Consider the following 17051-nt stretch of genomic DNA (forward strand, 5'->3'; position numbering starts at 1 on the left):
CTTCAGAAACAATATTTGATACAGCAAAGGAAGTACTGAATAAAGTCTTCATCAGAAGGTTATATGTGACTAACTATGCTCTATTAAGTGCACCTCAGTGACTCAGTCACATTAAAATTTACCCAGAGTTTAAGAATGTGACATATTTTATTTGAGACCTAAAACATGCAAAACCAATCAACTGCAAATAATCTGCCATGTTTCTTGTTGGGGTGGGAGGGGGGGTCTATCTCTATCAAGGGCAGCTCAGTCACATTAAAATTAATTAAGAAGACATATTTGATTTGAGACCTAAAACATGCAAAAACAATCAATTAGAAATAATCTGCCATGTTTCTTGTTGGGGGTGGGGGGAGGGGGGGTCTATCTCTATCACCCTTGTTTAAGTTTGAAGTCATTTAAATATGATCAAACCAGAACTATTTTTAATTTTATTGGTGGGCAATCTTCAATATTTTCTTACCAGTGGGTAAAAGAGAGAATTAAAAACATATAGTTGGAAAAAACAAGAAGTAAATAGAATCCAAGCCACACAAAGTTTTAACCCTATGCTTTACACTTCACATATATTGACATTCTAAATAGCTATTTATTCTGTCCATTCCAGTACTAACTTAAAGGCATTGAAGACTTGCCCCAAATCGTGTGCAGCCATCTGAAAAAGTTAGCTTGCCATTGCTTGCAAGTGACGTTTTGTTCGTGTCGCTACAAAATGCAGACAGTACAGTAATGAAACGTGATACCTTGTTAACTTTAGCTAGACCTGAGATGTCCATCGCTGTATTGTTTGTACACTTTGCTGTGGGTATTGACCGCAGCTATATGTACTGACTGTACACTAGTGTCTAATTACCGACAGTAGCAAGCTGTGTATGTATTTTCTGGGATCGATGGCGGTGTCTAATACTTCTGTTACACCTCCTTCGAAACTAGGTCAGATTACCGGCATTAGACGTTTCTTTTTGTGCGAGTCTTCACACCCCTTTAACAATCTGAAGAACATCTCTCTCTCACTATCTCTCTCTCACTTGATCTGTTGATTTCCATATTTCTAAGTCTACTAACTTACATGACCCTGGTTTGTGATGAGTCTGATCGGGGTTGACCCTGTACCAGTAATCTTGGTGTCTATAGCATCGACGATTATTCTTACGGTTGACCATTCCACTTGTTTGAAAGTGATGACGTCGCCTTCTTCTTGTAAGTTCAGACGAGTCGCTCGTAAATTTGCTGGTTTCCAATCGGGCGTGGTACTCTGAAGTAAAAGTTGGGAAATCTGTGAAGACGAAGAAGAAATCAGAAAAGCTCGTTTAGATGATAAGAAAAAAGGAATTTAGATGTACGGACAGCTGAGAAATGCACCTGCCAACGAAATTCATGGCATAATGAATACACCATCAAGCAACTTTGCAATCAGCATGCATGTTGTGCGATGCTTGGACCATCTAGTTACCAATGTTAACTATATGTATAAAGCAGCTTTTTGAGTTGGTGTTGATCATTTTCATTTTCCCTTTTTTTGCTTGTTTGTTTGTTTTGTGGTTGGTTTGGTAAGTTGTTTGTCTTGTGGTTTGCTTAAGTTGTTTGTTTTTGTTTTTTTGTTAAGTTGTTTGTTTGTTTGTTTTTTTTTAGTTGTTTGTTAGTTTTTTCTTTCGTTCTTTTCTTCAATTATCTTTTCAAGTACTAGAGTGTACAAGTTTTTTTTAACTTTTCCATAATTGTGTTTTTACATTAATGCTAATATACGAGAGTTAGGGTGGCAGAATGCTGAGAATTATAAGAGAAATGTGAATTTTTTTTTTCCAAACAGAGAAGAGGAGAGTGTAGAGGAGCAGAGTACATATATATGTTATGCATCTTTTTCACTCCATGGATTAAATCTTGGGAAAATAGGGAAAATTTTAAGCAATATCAAAGCACTCTAACACCACTGGTTACAGGTGCCTGCCAAAAATATAATAATAAAAAAATTAAAAAAAATTAAAAAATCCTACAAATTTACTGAACAGAAAAATGGAATGTAAGTTTCTGCCCAGATTCATCTACTCGTATATTCTTATCAGCATTGCATGTGATATAAAGTATGTGATAACATAACTTGGATCCAGTATTATTCCAGAGAATGTATGACATCATAAACATGTTTCACACCATTATTTCCATTTCTTTAAACTACAGATTTACATGATATTAGGAAATGGTTTTCCACGTTGATCAAACAATTCCAAAATGAGCTCAAACTTTTACGTCCGGTTAACATCCCAATGTGACATTCCCACATGAATACAAGCAGTGCTGCTTAATAATATTGCGCAATATATGCCTTCCAGGTCACACATAGCTCTACGGGTTGGTTTAACTATGTGGTCAATTCCATGGTGACTCGCGTGACATTTTTACTAAAATTCCTCTCTATTTGATATCATTAAACAAATAAAGAAGTTACCTGGGAGAAAAGCATTCATGTAGTCAGTGAAGTACGCCTTAATGCTTACAACAGTAGACAAAAAATATTTATACCTCAAGTATTGGGGGTGAAATTGGCGAAAAACTAAACGTGACTCGCGTGACAGTTACTATTAGCAAAAATCAGAATGCACACACAAATGTTCAATTTCTTATGTCTTATTAAAATGTTTCCAATCACTTTTTATAATCATACCGAAGTTGCAAAACACCTCTACCTCAATTGCTATGCAACTTTGAAAAAATGTTGTAACGCATGAGAATAACGATGAAGATGTATTGTGACTCGCGTGACAAGAAAACGTGACTCGCGTGACAAGTTCACTTTTCGAATAGTTCTAGACCAAATGCAGTAGTGAATCAAAGTTATAGACCTTGCCTAGTGAAATAAAACATTCATTGGTCTAGAAAGTGTCCAAACGGTACTTCCCTTGGGAATGTCCAGATGATATTAATGTCCCCGAGTTACTTTCATGACTGCAGACAGTAGGTAATATACTGTACGGGTAGTACAGTTGTTCAGGCAATATATCTTGTCAATTAATATTTATAACAATATTTAGTCTGTTGAAGTCACTCATATGAAAGTTATAAAAGAAACAGATCTATCAAAATGTGATTCAAATTACCATTCTTATTTGTCATATTTGAATAAACCAAAAGTGTAATATTGAGAAGATACATTCGCCAATAGGATTTTGGGAATGATTGAGCAGTTAAAACCTTAAGGTTGTCAAGTCATAGTACATGGCATTGCCAGATACAAATATAGATTATGTTTTTGTATATTACTAAAAAATCAATGACATGTGGTAACTTTCCAAATGTGGTGATAAAATAGGCATTATATTGCGAATAAATATTCATGATTTTAAATTCTGATATTTCAAATGAAATTATTATAATTAGTTGCATTATGTGTGCACATATTATTCAAGTTGCCTAATTAAAGGGGAATTCATTTATGATATCTTTAATCAGTGTTCTTCATTCATCAAACTATAACATCCCTGTAATTTTCACACAGTAAATAGGTAGAAACACTATCTTGATTTGTCGTGACTCGCGTGACGTGACTCGCGTGACATTCGTAAAGGGTGATTTTCTGCAAAATTTGAATATCTTCTGAAAAGGAAAATTCAGTAATCCTTTTGTTATCTATGTGAAGACTTGATATTCATTATTTGGAGTAAAACTTTTGTGCAGGCAAGGAGAAAAAAACAAAAACAGTCAATTTTGTAACTCACGTGACAGTAAATCGAGGGTGTTTACTGTTTTCAATTAACAACTGTTGTCTAATGCCTTGATGTTAAAATAAAATTGAAGCTATTAACTGAGCACTATGCTATACCAAATATAATTAGTCCAACACACAATAAATTGGCAGAAACACTATCTTGAATTGACGTGACTCGCGTGACGTGACTCGCGTGACATTCGTAAAGGGTGATTTTCCACAAAATTTGAATATCTTCTGGAAAGGAAAATTCAGTAATCCTTTTGGTATCTATGTGAAGACTTGATATTCATTATTTGGAGTAAAAGTCTTGTGCAGGCAAGGAGAAAAAAAACAAAAACAGTAAATTTTGTGACTCGCGTGACAGTAAATCGAGGGTGTTTTCAATTCACCACTATTGTCTAATGCCTTGATGTCAAAAAAAAATTGAAGCTATTCAGTGAGCACTATGCTATAGCAAATATAATTAGTCCATAAAACTGATGATACCTATGATTACTATGTACAAATCTGCACAAAATGAAATTTCACTGTATTTTTCATAATTTAGTTACTACGGGAACCACTTGTTATTACCGACCCCATAATCAAACAAATAATGTTTCGGGGGTGAAAAAATTATTTTTAGTAACTTCAAGTATTCTATTTATTGGAAACTTACACAATTTTAATGTAAAATGATTTTAAATTTTTTGGTATGATGTTGACCTTATCATGGAATTGACCATGTACAATTTTACGATTGGCCGACCCCATTCAAACAGTTGCTTTCCAAGATGATGTTGTGGTACATTTTATGGAATGTAAAGTAAGGAAACTTCAATCAGTAAGATGACAAAGTAATGATAAAGAAAGATAGCAGATTAGTTAAGTCAGGTAGTTGTTATGGAACAACTCCCTGGTTAAGTACAGTATGTATCTCTGTTAAAGGCATTGAAGACTCGCCCCAAACCGCGTGCGGCCATCTGAAAAAGTTAATTTTCTGTTGCTTGCAAGTGACATTTTGAGTTCTTGTTGCTACATAATGCAGACAGTAATGAAGTGTGATACCTTGTTATCTTTAGCTGGACCTGAGATGTCCATCGCTGTATTGTTTATACACTGTCGTGTGGGTATTGACCGCAGCTGTATGAACTGACTGTACACTAGTGTCTAATTAGCGACGATAGCAAGCTGTGTGTGTGTATTTCTGGGATCGATGGTGGTGTCTAACACTTTTGTTACACCTCATTCGAAACTAGGTCAGATTACCGGCAGTAGACGTTTCTTTTTGCGCGAGTCTTGGCACCCTTTAAGTAGAGGTATCTCTGTTAGGTGATCGAGAGTTTAAATTAATACTTCCCACCGTTATTTACCATAGATTACATACATCACAAATGACCAGAAACTGAAACTATATCAATTAGTTAAGGAAAGTACTTCATCCACAGGGGTCTCTTTTCATTCATATGCCAAGGTTAATTAAAATCAACAAAATGAAATCTTCATGGAAACAAAAAAACAAACACACCTCCTCTTTCCTGAATAATCTCGACCGATTATTTCACAATCGTAAAATATACAGTACTTGGCTTAAAGCCATCAATCTTGACCGCTAAAACAACTTAAACTTCCTTTTTTAGTCAATCTTTTCGAAGTACTTATCCAAACTACCCACTGTTTTTGTGTCCTTTTCTCTTTCTTGGTTTGTGTTGTACAGTACAGTAGAGGCCTTTGAATATATGTTGTTGTACTGATTGTAACAGATCATGCAAAGATTCACAGAGAAACTTTCAATTCATGACCTACTTCACAGAGCATGTTTTGAGTGTGTGTGACTTTTCTTTCTTATCTAAGCACTACTCTTTAACATTGCTTTTTATTATTTATTATTTTTTTATGTTTTGTTATGTTCTTACTGTAATATGTATATTTCTTTTTGTCCATACAGTATGTATAAGACCTTCAGTACTCAGACACGCCTACTAAGGTTTTCTAGGTCACTTCATTCTGCAATGTACGTCATCATCATATTAATATACATGTTCCATATCTATATATATGTGTATACATATTGATATGTAGAGAGAGAGATAGATAAACATAGATATATAGTCTATGAAGTCACTCTCCAACTATTAATTGAATCTATTTTGTATCTCCTTTCCTCATATTCTATCCATTTCATCAGTCAATTTTTAAATCTTGTCTCAAAGTGAACTGCTAACTTCAAACTGAACAGACACTTACTCTTAATAGGTATTGTACATTACACTGTTACAGCACACACAGTAAATAGAGGTTTAGGCAGCTAGATTGATAAATCCTCTGTGTATTAATATCCTTGGCGTTTACAAACCTTTCGCAGAATTTCTTAGACCGGACAGAATCACTCAGAATCATCGATCGACAATCGGTCATTATATTCTGATATTACAAAATCATTTGGATATTCCCAGAATTTTGGGAACCATCCAACCGACAAATTTCTTTCTTTCGAGCCGATTCAAATCGCATTTCATTTATATTCAGCCTTACGGTGAAATAAACCATCAACCTTTAATTTATTTTACAGCCGGACACTCTCGATGCTAACGCACGGACGGCTCTCTATACAGAATGACAGTGAAATATCACCCGAGTAAATGTGAGAACGAAAATCAGAGTGAAGCCAGACATCAATCTTCGATATACGATATTATGTGTTTGAGTCGCAGCAGTTTATTGGTTCAGTATTCTGTAATGTCAGCGATAGTCTCGCAATCGGTAAATTGCTACTGGACGCCAGTTCAATCCAGACTACCTATTGATTAATGGTTACATCATCACTGTCTAATTTATCTTGCTTTATGGAAACGACTGAACTTGAAAACTAAATGCAACAAAAGGGTAGCTAAAAAGGATCAAGGAATTTATTCAGGAGAATTGATACATCAATTAAGAGATAAGTTGGATTATTATTTATTTTTTTATGTAAAAAGGAAATAAAAGATGGAAAAACAAAACAACATCCCATGGGATTTAAAAAATAGCGATAAATTTTGACTCTTGAATGTGGGAAAATGAAGAATTTTATAATAAATTTATCAAACAGGGATTGTAAAAGAATTGATCACACAGAGAGCTACTGTAGGTAGTATAGTGTTACAAAACAAATATCTCTGAATAAAGAATATTTAGTGCCTCTTTTCACCTGAGAAAGGAGCACTGATTTGATCAGCTCGTTTGAGCCCAAATAGTAAATGCAGATCAGATCCTGCGATTTGAACCCCACGATAGACTAATATTGTAGGATGGGGGAATTTAAGAAAGGCCCAGCCCCCTCACCCCCCACTCACACCCCCACAGGTTAGTTACATAACCCGCAGGGGTTGGAGATTGACCTGGGGATCAGGGTTGATCGTTAATAGCAATATTGCACAACATGCAGTTGATGGTTTTTGACAAGTAAACAAACGGTAACTTCCTGTCCACTGATTGCCAGCTCAGGGTCTGCTACTGAGCGAGGGGTCAAAGGGTCAAATGTACAAGCATGGACAATGCAGATTCAATTGACCTTGTTTTAAAGCTGAACACCAAACATTGTCTGATCTGTTTTCAAGTAAACACGTTCTAGGATTCTAGTCATACATGAGACAACATTGCCTAAGATACTAAAACACTATTCACATTGATACACTATGTCCTTGGATAACCCTCAAGTTACCCCCCCCCCCCCCACCCATTGATGAGAAATTTGTGTAGTTACACTCATTGAAATCAAATTATTACCTCCTTTGGAATCAGTTAAATACAATGTTAAAAAGGATAGAAAGTTTAGTCATAGACACTACAGTAATATTCACACATTCTCTCCAGGCTGCATAAACGCCTCAAGGATTTCTTCAGGACTCAAAGAAACATTTTATAATTTCATGTTTATTTAGTCTAAATATTCGATGAGAAAATCCAAGGTTCCCAGGCTCTTCCTGATGTTTCATGTGAAAGATTCAGAGTTAATATAAGCAGTAGACTAGCATAAGACAACACTACAGAAGTACATACAGTACAGTGTTAACAGACCTTATTACTGTACATAATGACTATATGGTTATTATAGAAGAGCTCTGTAGTATTCAGAATGAATATAAGCAGTAGACTAGCATAAGACAACACTACAGAAGTACATACAGTACAGTGTTAACAGACCTTATTACTGTACATAATGACTATATGGTTATTATAGAAGAGCTGTAGTATTCAGAATGAATATAAGCAGTAGACTAGCATAAGACAACACTACAGAAGTACATACAGTACAGTGTTAACAGACCTTATTACTGTACATAATGACTACATGGTTATTATAGAAGAGCTCTAGTATTCTAATTAGATGCTGCCCATTTCAATGTAGGAACACTGATGAATGAGAGCAATTGGACAGCAACTGATGAGCAAAGAACAATGAATCTTAAATGAGACACCACCCCAACTTTATACGGTACTTTAGCTTAAATCTGACAGAAAACTGGGGACCTCAAATAGTTACACTAAGATTAAATCTTGCTCCATTTGGCAGCTGTCATTTTCTGATCTCAGTTTTGTAGATATGTGATGCCATAGTGCCCACTAAGATCTGAAACCTATAACTTACCCCAATCCCTCCCCCCGCCCCCCTCCCCCGCCTCTCCCCCTGTTTATCCTATCCATCTATTCAAGGTAAATATTAACAGTTTTGATAATGAAACCAATGTCATCACTACTTATTGTAGGTAATGTTTACAGAGCTGCTTCAATATTTTATATTTCAGCATAATTTGCAATATATATACCATCTCCATTAATGAAAATCAACATTGTAACAAGTTAGCAAAACATAAGCAAAATTAAGCACACTTGGCTTGATGATGTCATAGTTAGACTTGTTCAAGTCTTCACCCTTCTATGTGAAGTTATCTCTATCACAAAGATCAACAACGATGGTTGGGTTTTGTGTCTGATTTAATCCTCTCCTCATTGTAGAAATGTTCACTTGTAACACCCACAAGCGATATTTAATGGCAGAAACTCTCTTAAGCTACCAGTGCTCACTTAACACAATAAGTGGGTTAACTACTTCCTCGTTGTTTTGGAATATGCTGCCTTCTCATCTCTATGGTAACATAGAAATTGCTCACAATGGTAGTCTGTATTACCAGCCCTGAGTCACATACCAGCAAACATAAATAGGCTTCCTATTAACTGTTAACCAGTTTGTCATAGCTACTGGATACTGCATATATACACAATGCTTCCATGTACATAAAGAGTGTGTAGAGACCTAGCATACACCAAAGGCACCAGCATAATAATGAACAAATAATGAAATTCGCTCTCTCAGACTAAAACTGTGTCAATACAGGTGCATTAGATATTCTTCAGCAACATGTTTTACTCCTCAAACAAATTTTAAGCTGATCACTGGGAAAGATTATTTGCTAGTAGTAGCACAAGTAATGTCAAACTCATACTGTTTTGGGTCTTGTTGCTACTTAAACATTTCAAAATAAAATAAAACTGTTAGCAAACTGCTTATCCACTAGAGAGCCTGTGTAGGAGAATGTGTAAAAGTAAGTTGGCCTGAAGTTACGATCCTAGCAGGATCTTCTTCAAAGGCTAAGAAAAAAAACATGTATTTTTTAGCCTTTGAAGAAGATCACGCTTAAACTTTTCCTCCAAATTTAATTTTTTTTATGATCTATGATAATTAAGAAGAAAGTGAAGAAATATGATATATTATTTCTATGACATCATTGGTTCCTTAATGAGTTAATTAAATGAAAACATAACCATTGCCATGAACCACTAACGACCCTCAGGCCAGCTAAGAACAGCCCTCATTCATTTTACAAGATATTAAGAATTTTAATATTTTTCATCATGAATACAAGTCTAGAGGATTTATCAAGTCTAATATAAAATATTATTACATTGCTTGAATTTGTAATGTTCTTTTCTATAACATAGTTCTGCAGTTTCCTTCACTTGTGTGGTATGTACGCTACATATATATAGTGTTACTAAGATGTACCAATACAGTGTAAAAACAACAGTGATTGCTTCCATGATGAAACCATTAACAGATGAAGAACATGGAATTACAGATTGCAATAACTAGGGGACACTACACAGGGATCTTTAGGCAAACAGGTGCAATTTGTTCTTTGCAATAGCTGCTACTGTGCATCAAGGACAACCTTACCTGAATATCTCCTCTGAAAGTGTCCGAAAGAAAAGTTCCTGAGATGTTGTTTACGTGGACGTACATTCCATCGATGACCTTCTCCACATAGCCATATTTACTGGGACCAGAAGACCTGCAAAACAGAAAAGAATACTTCCATTCATTAAATGATAAGTCACCAAAACAGATTTTTGAGAATTTATACCTTAAAAGTTACTGGCTTTTGGTGACTGGCACGGTAAAACGAGAGTGCTAAGGTTGTGGGGAGACAGGTAAGCGATGAACGAAGTAAATATATATATTAGTTTTATTGGGGGGGGAGGGTAAGAGTTTTATGTCATGACTAAGAACATTTCTCAACATACCCATGCAGAGATGTGCCCAGGATTTCCTGAGTGCCGGGTATACTGATCGCCGTCCTGGGGGAGGGGTCTAAGAGGAGGGGGTGCCCTCTTTGAGAAATTTTACGATTTTTGAAGGTGCTCAGATGCCAAATGCTGGCATTTGTGTAGCTTTTTAAGCACATACACAAGTACTACTGTAGTTTTGCTAACAATTTACATTTTGTTATTTTTTTACAGTTTATGTTAAATATATTGTTAAGAATGTCGGGATTTTAGAAGAAAATAGTGCTGGGCGGGATTCACGATTTTTAAGACAGTGTTGGGCGGTAATTTTTAGTGCTGGACGGGGCCGCCCACTGCCGCCCAGCATGAGCACATCCCTGCCCATGTACAAAATACATCTAGGTCAGAACTTCCAGCTGTACTCCTTTTTATATATATGCTATATTTATACTGGTTTCAATAAATGAAAAATGTAAAAACAATTCAATTTCACTTTCATTTTTGTGACTATTTCCTGCCAAACTTTCCTGCCAAATCATTAAAGGTACGCTGTATTGCCCCAAATATGCTAGATATTCAAACATGGTCACCTTTGGTCAAATTCCTTGAACCGTATTTATTACAACCTTCGAGGAAATTTTCCTCACTGGGACATTCAGTCATCTTGTGTGTTCCTTAAAAATGTCTGAGAACAATTTTGGGAATAAAGACCTCCAGTAAAGTAAGTTCTAAAAACTTCTAGCAATTATAAGCATGCTATAATTTGGGGGCTTATACTGACTACCTTTAAAGCTTATAATACTATAGGTTGGAATGCAGGAAATTGAACAGTACCAAACACAACAGAAGAGAATGTTGCTAATAAGATTATCAAGGCTGTTTCAATTATTGACACCCATGTTTTATAAGGTATTTGGCTTACGGCAATACAGTATAGTCTATGAATTATACCACATTCTGGGAATTCAGCTGAGCTTTTAAGGAAGAGGTTATAAGATACTCAAAGCATTATAATCCTTTAATATAACATAACAAATTGCTGCATGAATGTTAATATACAGTATGTAGACATCGAATGCGCCAACAGTGTATTATAAAGCATTCGTCAATTGTAATGAACAGGAGACCCAATCGGAACGACCCTGGAATCGAAAACAAATTTGGTTTAGGATCTTACGCTTGTTGAGCTTTTCCAGTTGGTGTGTTCGGGCTGCGTAGTTCACGGCATGTTCTCATCTCAACGACAACTTCATCGAGATACTGAAACAAGAATAAACCATAATGAGAGGACGTCAGTTTCAATGGCCATCTATAGTCTCAACTGTTTACAGTCTACAGATGGCATACTGTACTTCAGTTGTACAGCATGTATAACATACTGTACATATAACATACACGTATAACATACACATACTGTACATATAACATACTTATACTGTAACATACACATACCATAATATAACATACATATAACATGTCATAACATACATATAACATATAACATGCATATAACATACGCATAACATAACATACATATAACATTCACATAACATACATATAACATACTGTACATATAACATACGCATAACATACTGTACATATAACATACATGTATATAACATACTTAAGTAATACAGCATACAGTATAAGATCAATGAATTTGTGTCTTAAACACAGCAAACATCCAACCCATCACTTGAAATGTTCCTGACTCAATTTAAAGGCTCACTATGTGTAATATGAGATACTAATTTATAAACTTAATACATTTCTTTAAAATTGCATGTCCCAAAGGAGTCCTTCGGTTTAATAGAGTATGTACAAAAGGTTCAGCAAACCATCCTCTTCCACCCTATTCTCTTCCCCTCCCTCCCTCCCCCGTCCCTCCCTGTCCCATTCCTGTCCCTATATCTTCCACATGTAATCTGTTGTTGGAAAACCAAGTTTGCTGCTCTGAAAATGTTATTTAACTATTGTCCAGGCTCATTAAGTCTATTCAATACAAATTTCCTTTAAATAGCCCAACAGCACTCAATCATGCATTTCCAATAATGAATGATTTTAACATCTTATTTGATAATGTTTTTTAAATTCTCACTTACAATGCACATTGGGTGAGTCTTCAATTTTGTCCACGGGATCTGAAAGAAAATAACAAAAAGACTGTAATTTTTACATATGTTTTTTTTTTCTCAATAACTACTGAGCCTACACAATACTGTTAATACTATAAACATACTGTACAGTAGCTACTGCACATTTCGAATAGTTTTAAACAAAGTTGGTCACTTTCAATGAGCTGTCATTTGAGATACTTTGCAAAGTACAGTAATTTCTGCAGAAAGTGAACAGTGATAGCAGCACTAGGGGGTCATATGGGGGGGGGGGAGGGGGAGGGGATGGAAGCAGGAAAGAGAAGAGGATAACAGCTGTGCAATAACTTATTCTATCCTGTACTATGTAGGACAAACCAGAAAACTTTAAACTTTAAACCAAGAAACTTTTGCCATGCACACAATTTATGAACTGGATGACAATAATAATTATGACTATTCTTGGAAATCTCTCTTTTTAATTGAATATTTAGTACTGCGTCATGCAATATTTCTATAGAGCTTACAAAGCAATTATGACATGATGCAGGTCCTCTACCATTGTAATAAAACAATGATAGGTCAGTATGTACCTGTACATATCTGTGCATACACTGCTTCTATACTAATTGACTGAGCTATTACAGTATTGTATAAGCCCAGGTATTCAAAGTGGGGGGTCCCAAACATTGGGAAATCAAATAAAATTATAAAATGGAAAAGTCATGAACATAAGTACTTTAAAAGTTGCAAAATATATGATCACCATTTTGCAACATAGCAATACCGCCTCCCCCAGACCCGTTCCCCAAAACATCCCCCCCTCCCCGTCCCTTTTTTTCTTTTTCAATTAACCACTAATAAATTCCAAAGCTAACCGCATTTGGATTTTTACGAGCAATTAGGTAACCTGTCTAATCACAAAATTAGCACTCTTGCAACTGGTATATATATGTATCAGGTACATGAATACGCACACCCTTCATCTGAAATCTGAATGGTTAACACTATGATGAAGATGTAATGATAATGCAGCAACGTTAGGAATTTGACACGAGTTTCTGTTCAGTGGAACGTAGAGGCTGACTGACTACAGTACAAGTACAGTAGAGCTGGTCATTATGGGCCATACTGTATGCTATCTGTGTACTGCACACAATGCTAGATACCAGAAATGACACTCTACAGTACTGTAAGTATGGTAAAGTCACTGTAATGTTGTGGGGAGGCATATAAGATGTTATGCTCTGTAACACCATCACTCTAAATTTCTCAGGTTTGGTCTTGGTTGTGAACAAAGATATATGCTAACTAAAATTCTTTATTTCTTTCTGGTTTTTCTATTAAATTATTTAGTTGTACATAATGAATGCCTCTTATAATGTCAGACATCTTTATTTATCACTTACTTATATATTCACTGTTGACAAGTTTGCATGATTCACTAGTAGTCTGTCATCTTATGAGGTCAGTACAGTATGAATCACTCAGTCTTGTCATTGTCACCTTGTTATATTACAATTCACAGAATAGCTTTCTATCTGTTTATACATGTATATACACATATTTTTATATTAATTTTCAAGCTGCGTCCATTTTATTTTTCGTATTCTTTTTTTTTTAAGGGATTTTGCCATTTTGTTACTTAAATTTACTTAAAACTAGCTTTTTTCTTTTTAGGAATTTCACTGTAAATCTATATTATTTTTAAAATTATTCCTTCGTTTAGATATATATTTTTTATATTAATATTTAAGCTGCGTCAATTTTATTCTTCATATTCATATTTTAAGGGTTTTGTCATTTTGTTGTCATTGCAAAGCGCTCTTGAACATGCTTAAGCATGAAAAGAGTGCTATATAAATTTGGTAAAATAATAATAATAATATAGACAGATATTATATTACATGTTATGTAAATAAGGCATCACTCTTGGGCAATGGATGATTCTAATTGACTGCATAAGCTAAATACAGTACATCTGGGAGTATAACTATCACCACAAAGAACTACAGTATGCTCATTAACCTGTCCGTTTTCTGTGTGTGTTTTTGTCCCTTCTGTTACTGTTAATTGTCATTTAGCCTTTGAAGAAGATCCTGCTAGCATCGAAACATCAGGTCGACTTACTTTTACACATTCTCCTACACAGGCTCTCTAGTGGATAAGCAGTTTGCTAACAGTTTTATTTTATTTTGACCAAAAAGAACTAGCGAATGTACAATGTTCATGTAGTTTATAAGTTACATATAAACAAGGATGAACTCTCCTATAGAAGGATCTTAACCATCCATCATCACCTGTCCTCTTGAATTCTCTTTATTGATTATCGCATTCGAGCTTCATTAGGCATACATGGACACACAATCTGTCACACTAACAAGTACAGTATGACCAGATCAGGGTTCATCAAGCATGACTGAATTATATATACTGTAATAGTGAATACTGTAAGAGATAAAGAATGCAACTTATAAATGAACTTCTACAGTAGCTCTGAGATTAAGAAAGTACCAACCAAAAGTTAGTTTTAGAAGAGATTCTAGCTGTTGTAATGTAGTAATTATGATCTTAAGTCATAGAAAACCGTTCAATTAAACATTAAGCATGTCTTAATTCCAAATGCTCAATGGATGACAAATAAAAGGTTTTTGTTAAAAAATGTTTGACCATTATTTGACTAGTACCGTATCTAGCATATTTGAGGGCGATACTGATGACTGTTAAATGCAGACTTTATGAATAGTTCATTTGAAGGAAGAGGTGATGGGTGGCGTCTCGGAAGTGGGTCCATTGGAGGTGCAGAACTATAATGTTACCAGTTTATAGGCTAGCACTCTAGATGTGAAAGTAGAGTAGTACAATACATTGTACAGTATGTACATACAGTACATGTACAATAGAACCACTAGTAATATAGTTGTATACATTGTATGTACATGTACAATAGAACCACTAGTATTATAGTTCTGGACATTTCTAGCATTTAATTAGTTCCCTGGCTTTTGCTGACAACATTATGACCTTTGTTTCTTCAAATCGAAAGATGATCTGCCAATGTGTTAAATGGACTTCCTGAGTATACTGTACTAATAATACCAACAATCATATTCAACTTTGATAAGATTTGATTAGATCTCTCTTGAACATTGTCCACTTCTTGCATATATCCATACTGTAGGTAAGATAACAGGAAGGTTCAGCACAGAATACTTGTACAGTACTATATACAGTACTCTATACAGGAAAAATGCACACACACACACATTATGTGTAACAAAGCATTGGCTAACCTTTACAGAACATACTTTTAAAGCTACACTTTGCATGTATAAACTCCTGTATATATAATTTGTATTATAACTAAAGTTACTAATGCTAGAAGGGTTTATGAAGGAGACTACGGTACTCTGCCTACTGTATGAATACAATAATGTGTTGTAACAAAGTAATCATTTTCCTAGCTAGCCTATAGTGTACTGTAGGTATAGTGTCATTAGCCATACAACCAGCAATATCTAGTTTCACTAAGCTGGTCTGATCCCATTGAAGTTTGAACCTTACAATGTTTAGACAAATCCCGAACATTCCAACCGATTGCAACAATATGAGTGAACACAAGTGGTGCAAGGATCATATATAGTACCTTAGGTGTAGTCTTGAAAATGATGATAGTGGCTCATGTCCACAGTAAAGTTTACATGAAAGCAGTCAATTTGGCTTGTGCGAAAACTAGTAGTCTACAGGGCTGAAAATACAACTACTAATAGTAGTACAAAACTGACCGGGTTTGGATATTAACGAGTGACAAGCTTACCTGTCTTCTCACAACCTAAGCACTCTAATTCTAGAGTGAACTGGTAACATTTTAACACTGCGCCCTCTATGACCGGACCCCTCCCTTCTCATTATACCACTTAAAGTGTCTAGAACATTTGTTTCTTGCTTGGATTTTTATAGCGTTTAATCTTACGGAAATGTTTTGCCAGTGTTTTCGGAAGAGGCAGAGGTTTGGTTGAATTGTCATACCCAGCCTGATAAGCATGGAGGGTTTTGGGGTTCTGGATCGGTCCTGTTTTAAAAGGCTTTATCGGGATTAGTGTAGTGGTTCCACGAATAACACTAAAACAGAACTTTACATACACATTTTAACACTTGTAACAGGAATTTCAGAAGTAATAATAATGGAGCAGCATTCAGTTGCACTAAATTATTTACATATATTGGCTAAATAACATCACTATAATTAAAATAGTTCCACTTTATAGAGAGTTGTCCAGGCTACAGTAGCTACATGTTTCTTTACTGTATGTCCTGTAGTCAATAGACATTTTCCAACGGTTTCATCAATTGTGTAAATATACAGTAAAGTAAGTCTGCAACAAACAGTCTGATAATAGTTTAGCATTCTCTCTACTCATCTCACAAACAGCTCTTCATTGAGCTTGATCAAGTTGCCATGGTTAATTTTATTTGTGGAGACTGTGATCATTACCCGGTCATATACAAAGTCTGCGCTCATTTTGTCATGTTTTCGGGCGAAAGTACATAACGGCATTGACATACTGTATTACACCAGCAGTTGTACTTACTATCGTAGGAACTTGCATACATACAGTAAGATACAGAACATTGAATGATTGCAATTCCCTTGAATGCTATTATATACAGTAGTTTGCGCATAGCTTTTATGTCTCGTTTGGGAAATCGACATGCCAAACCTGCAT

The 17051-nt window shown here is 35.2% G+C and overlaps 1 protein-coding gene across 2 annotated transcripts in view; it reads right to left on the bottom strand.

The window, feature by feature from the left end:
• Positions 1-17051, bottom strand: part of LOC139970247 (bridge-like lipid transfer protein family member 3B) — a 69561-nt gene that overhangs the window by 38328 nt on the left and 14182 nt on the right. For both annotated transcript variants that reach the window (XM_071975909.1, XM_071975908.1), the window contains exons 3-6: positions 12334-12372; positions 11409-11491; positions 9903-10017; positions 1070-1276 (exon numbers count right to left, since the gene is read on the bottom strand). In XM_071975909.1, coding sequence (XP_071832010.1) covers positions 1070-1276; positions 9903-10017; positions 11409-11491; positions 12334-12372 — 444 coding nt within the window. The remainder of the gene's footprint in view (positions 1-1069; positions 1277-9902; positions 10018-11408; positions 11492-12333; positions 12373-17051) is intronic.

Source organism: Apostichopus japonicus, chromosome 7 (assembly GCF_037975245.1).
Source record: "Apostichopus japonicus isolate 1M-3 chromosome 7, ASM3797524v1, whole genome shotgun sequence".
Classification (NCBI taxonomy): Eukaryota; Metazoa; Echinodermata; class Holothuroidea; order Aspidochirotida; family Stichopodidae; genus Apostichopus; species Apostichopus japonicus.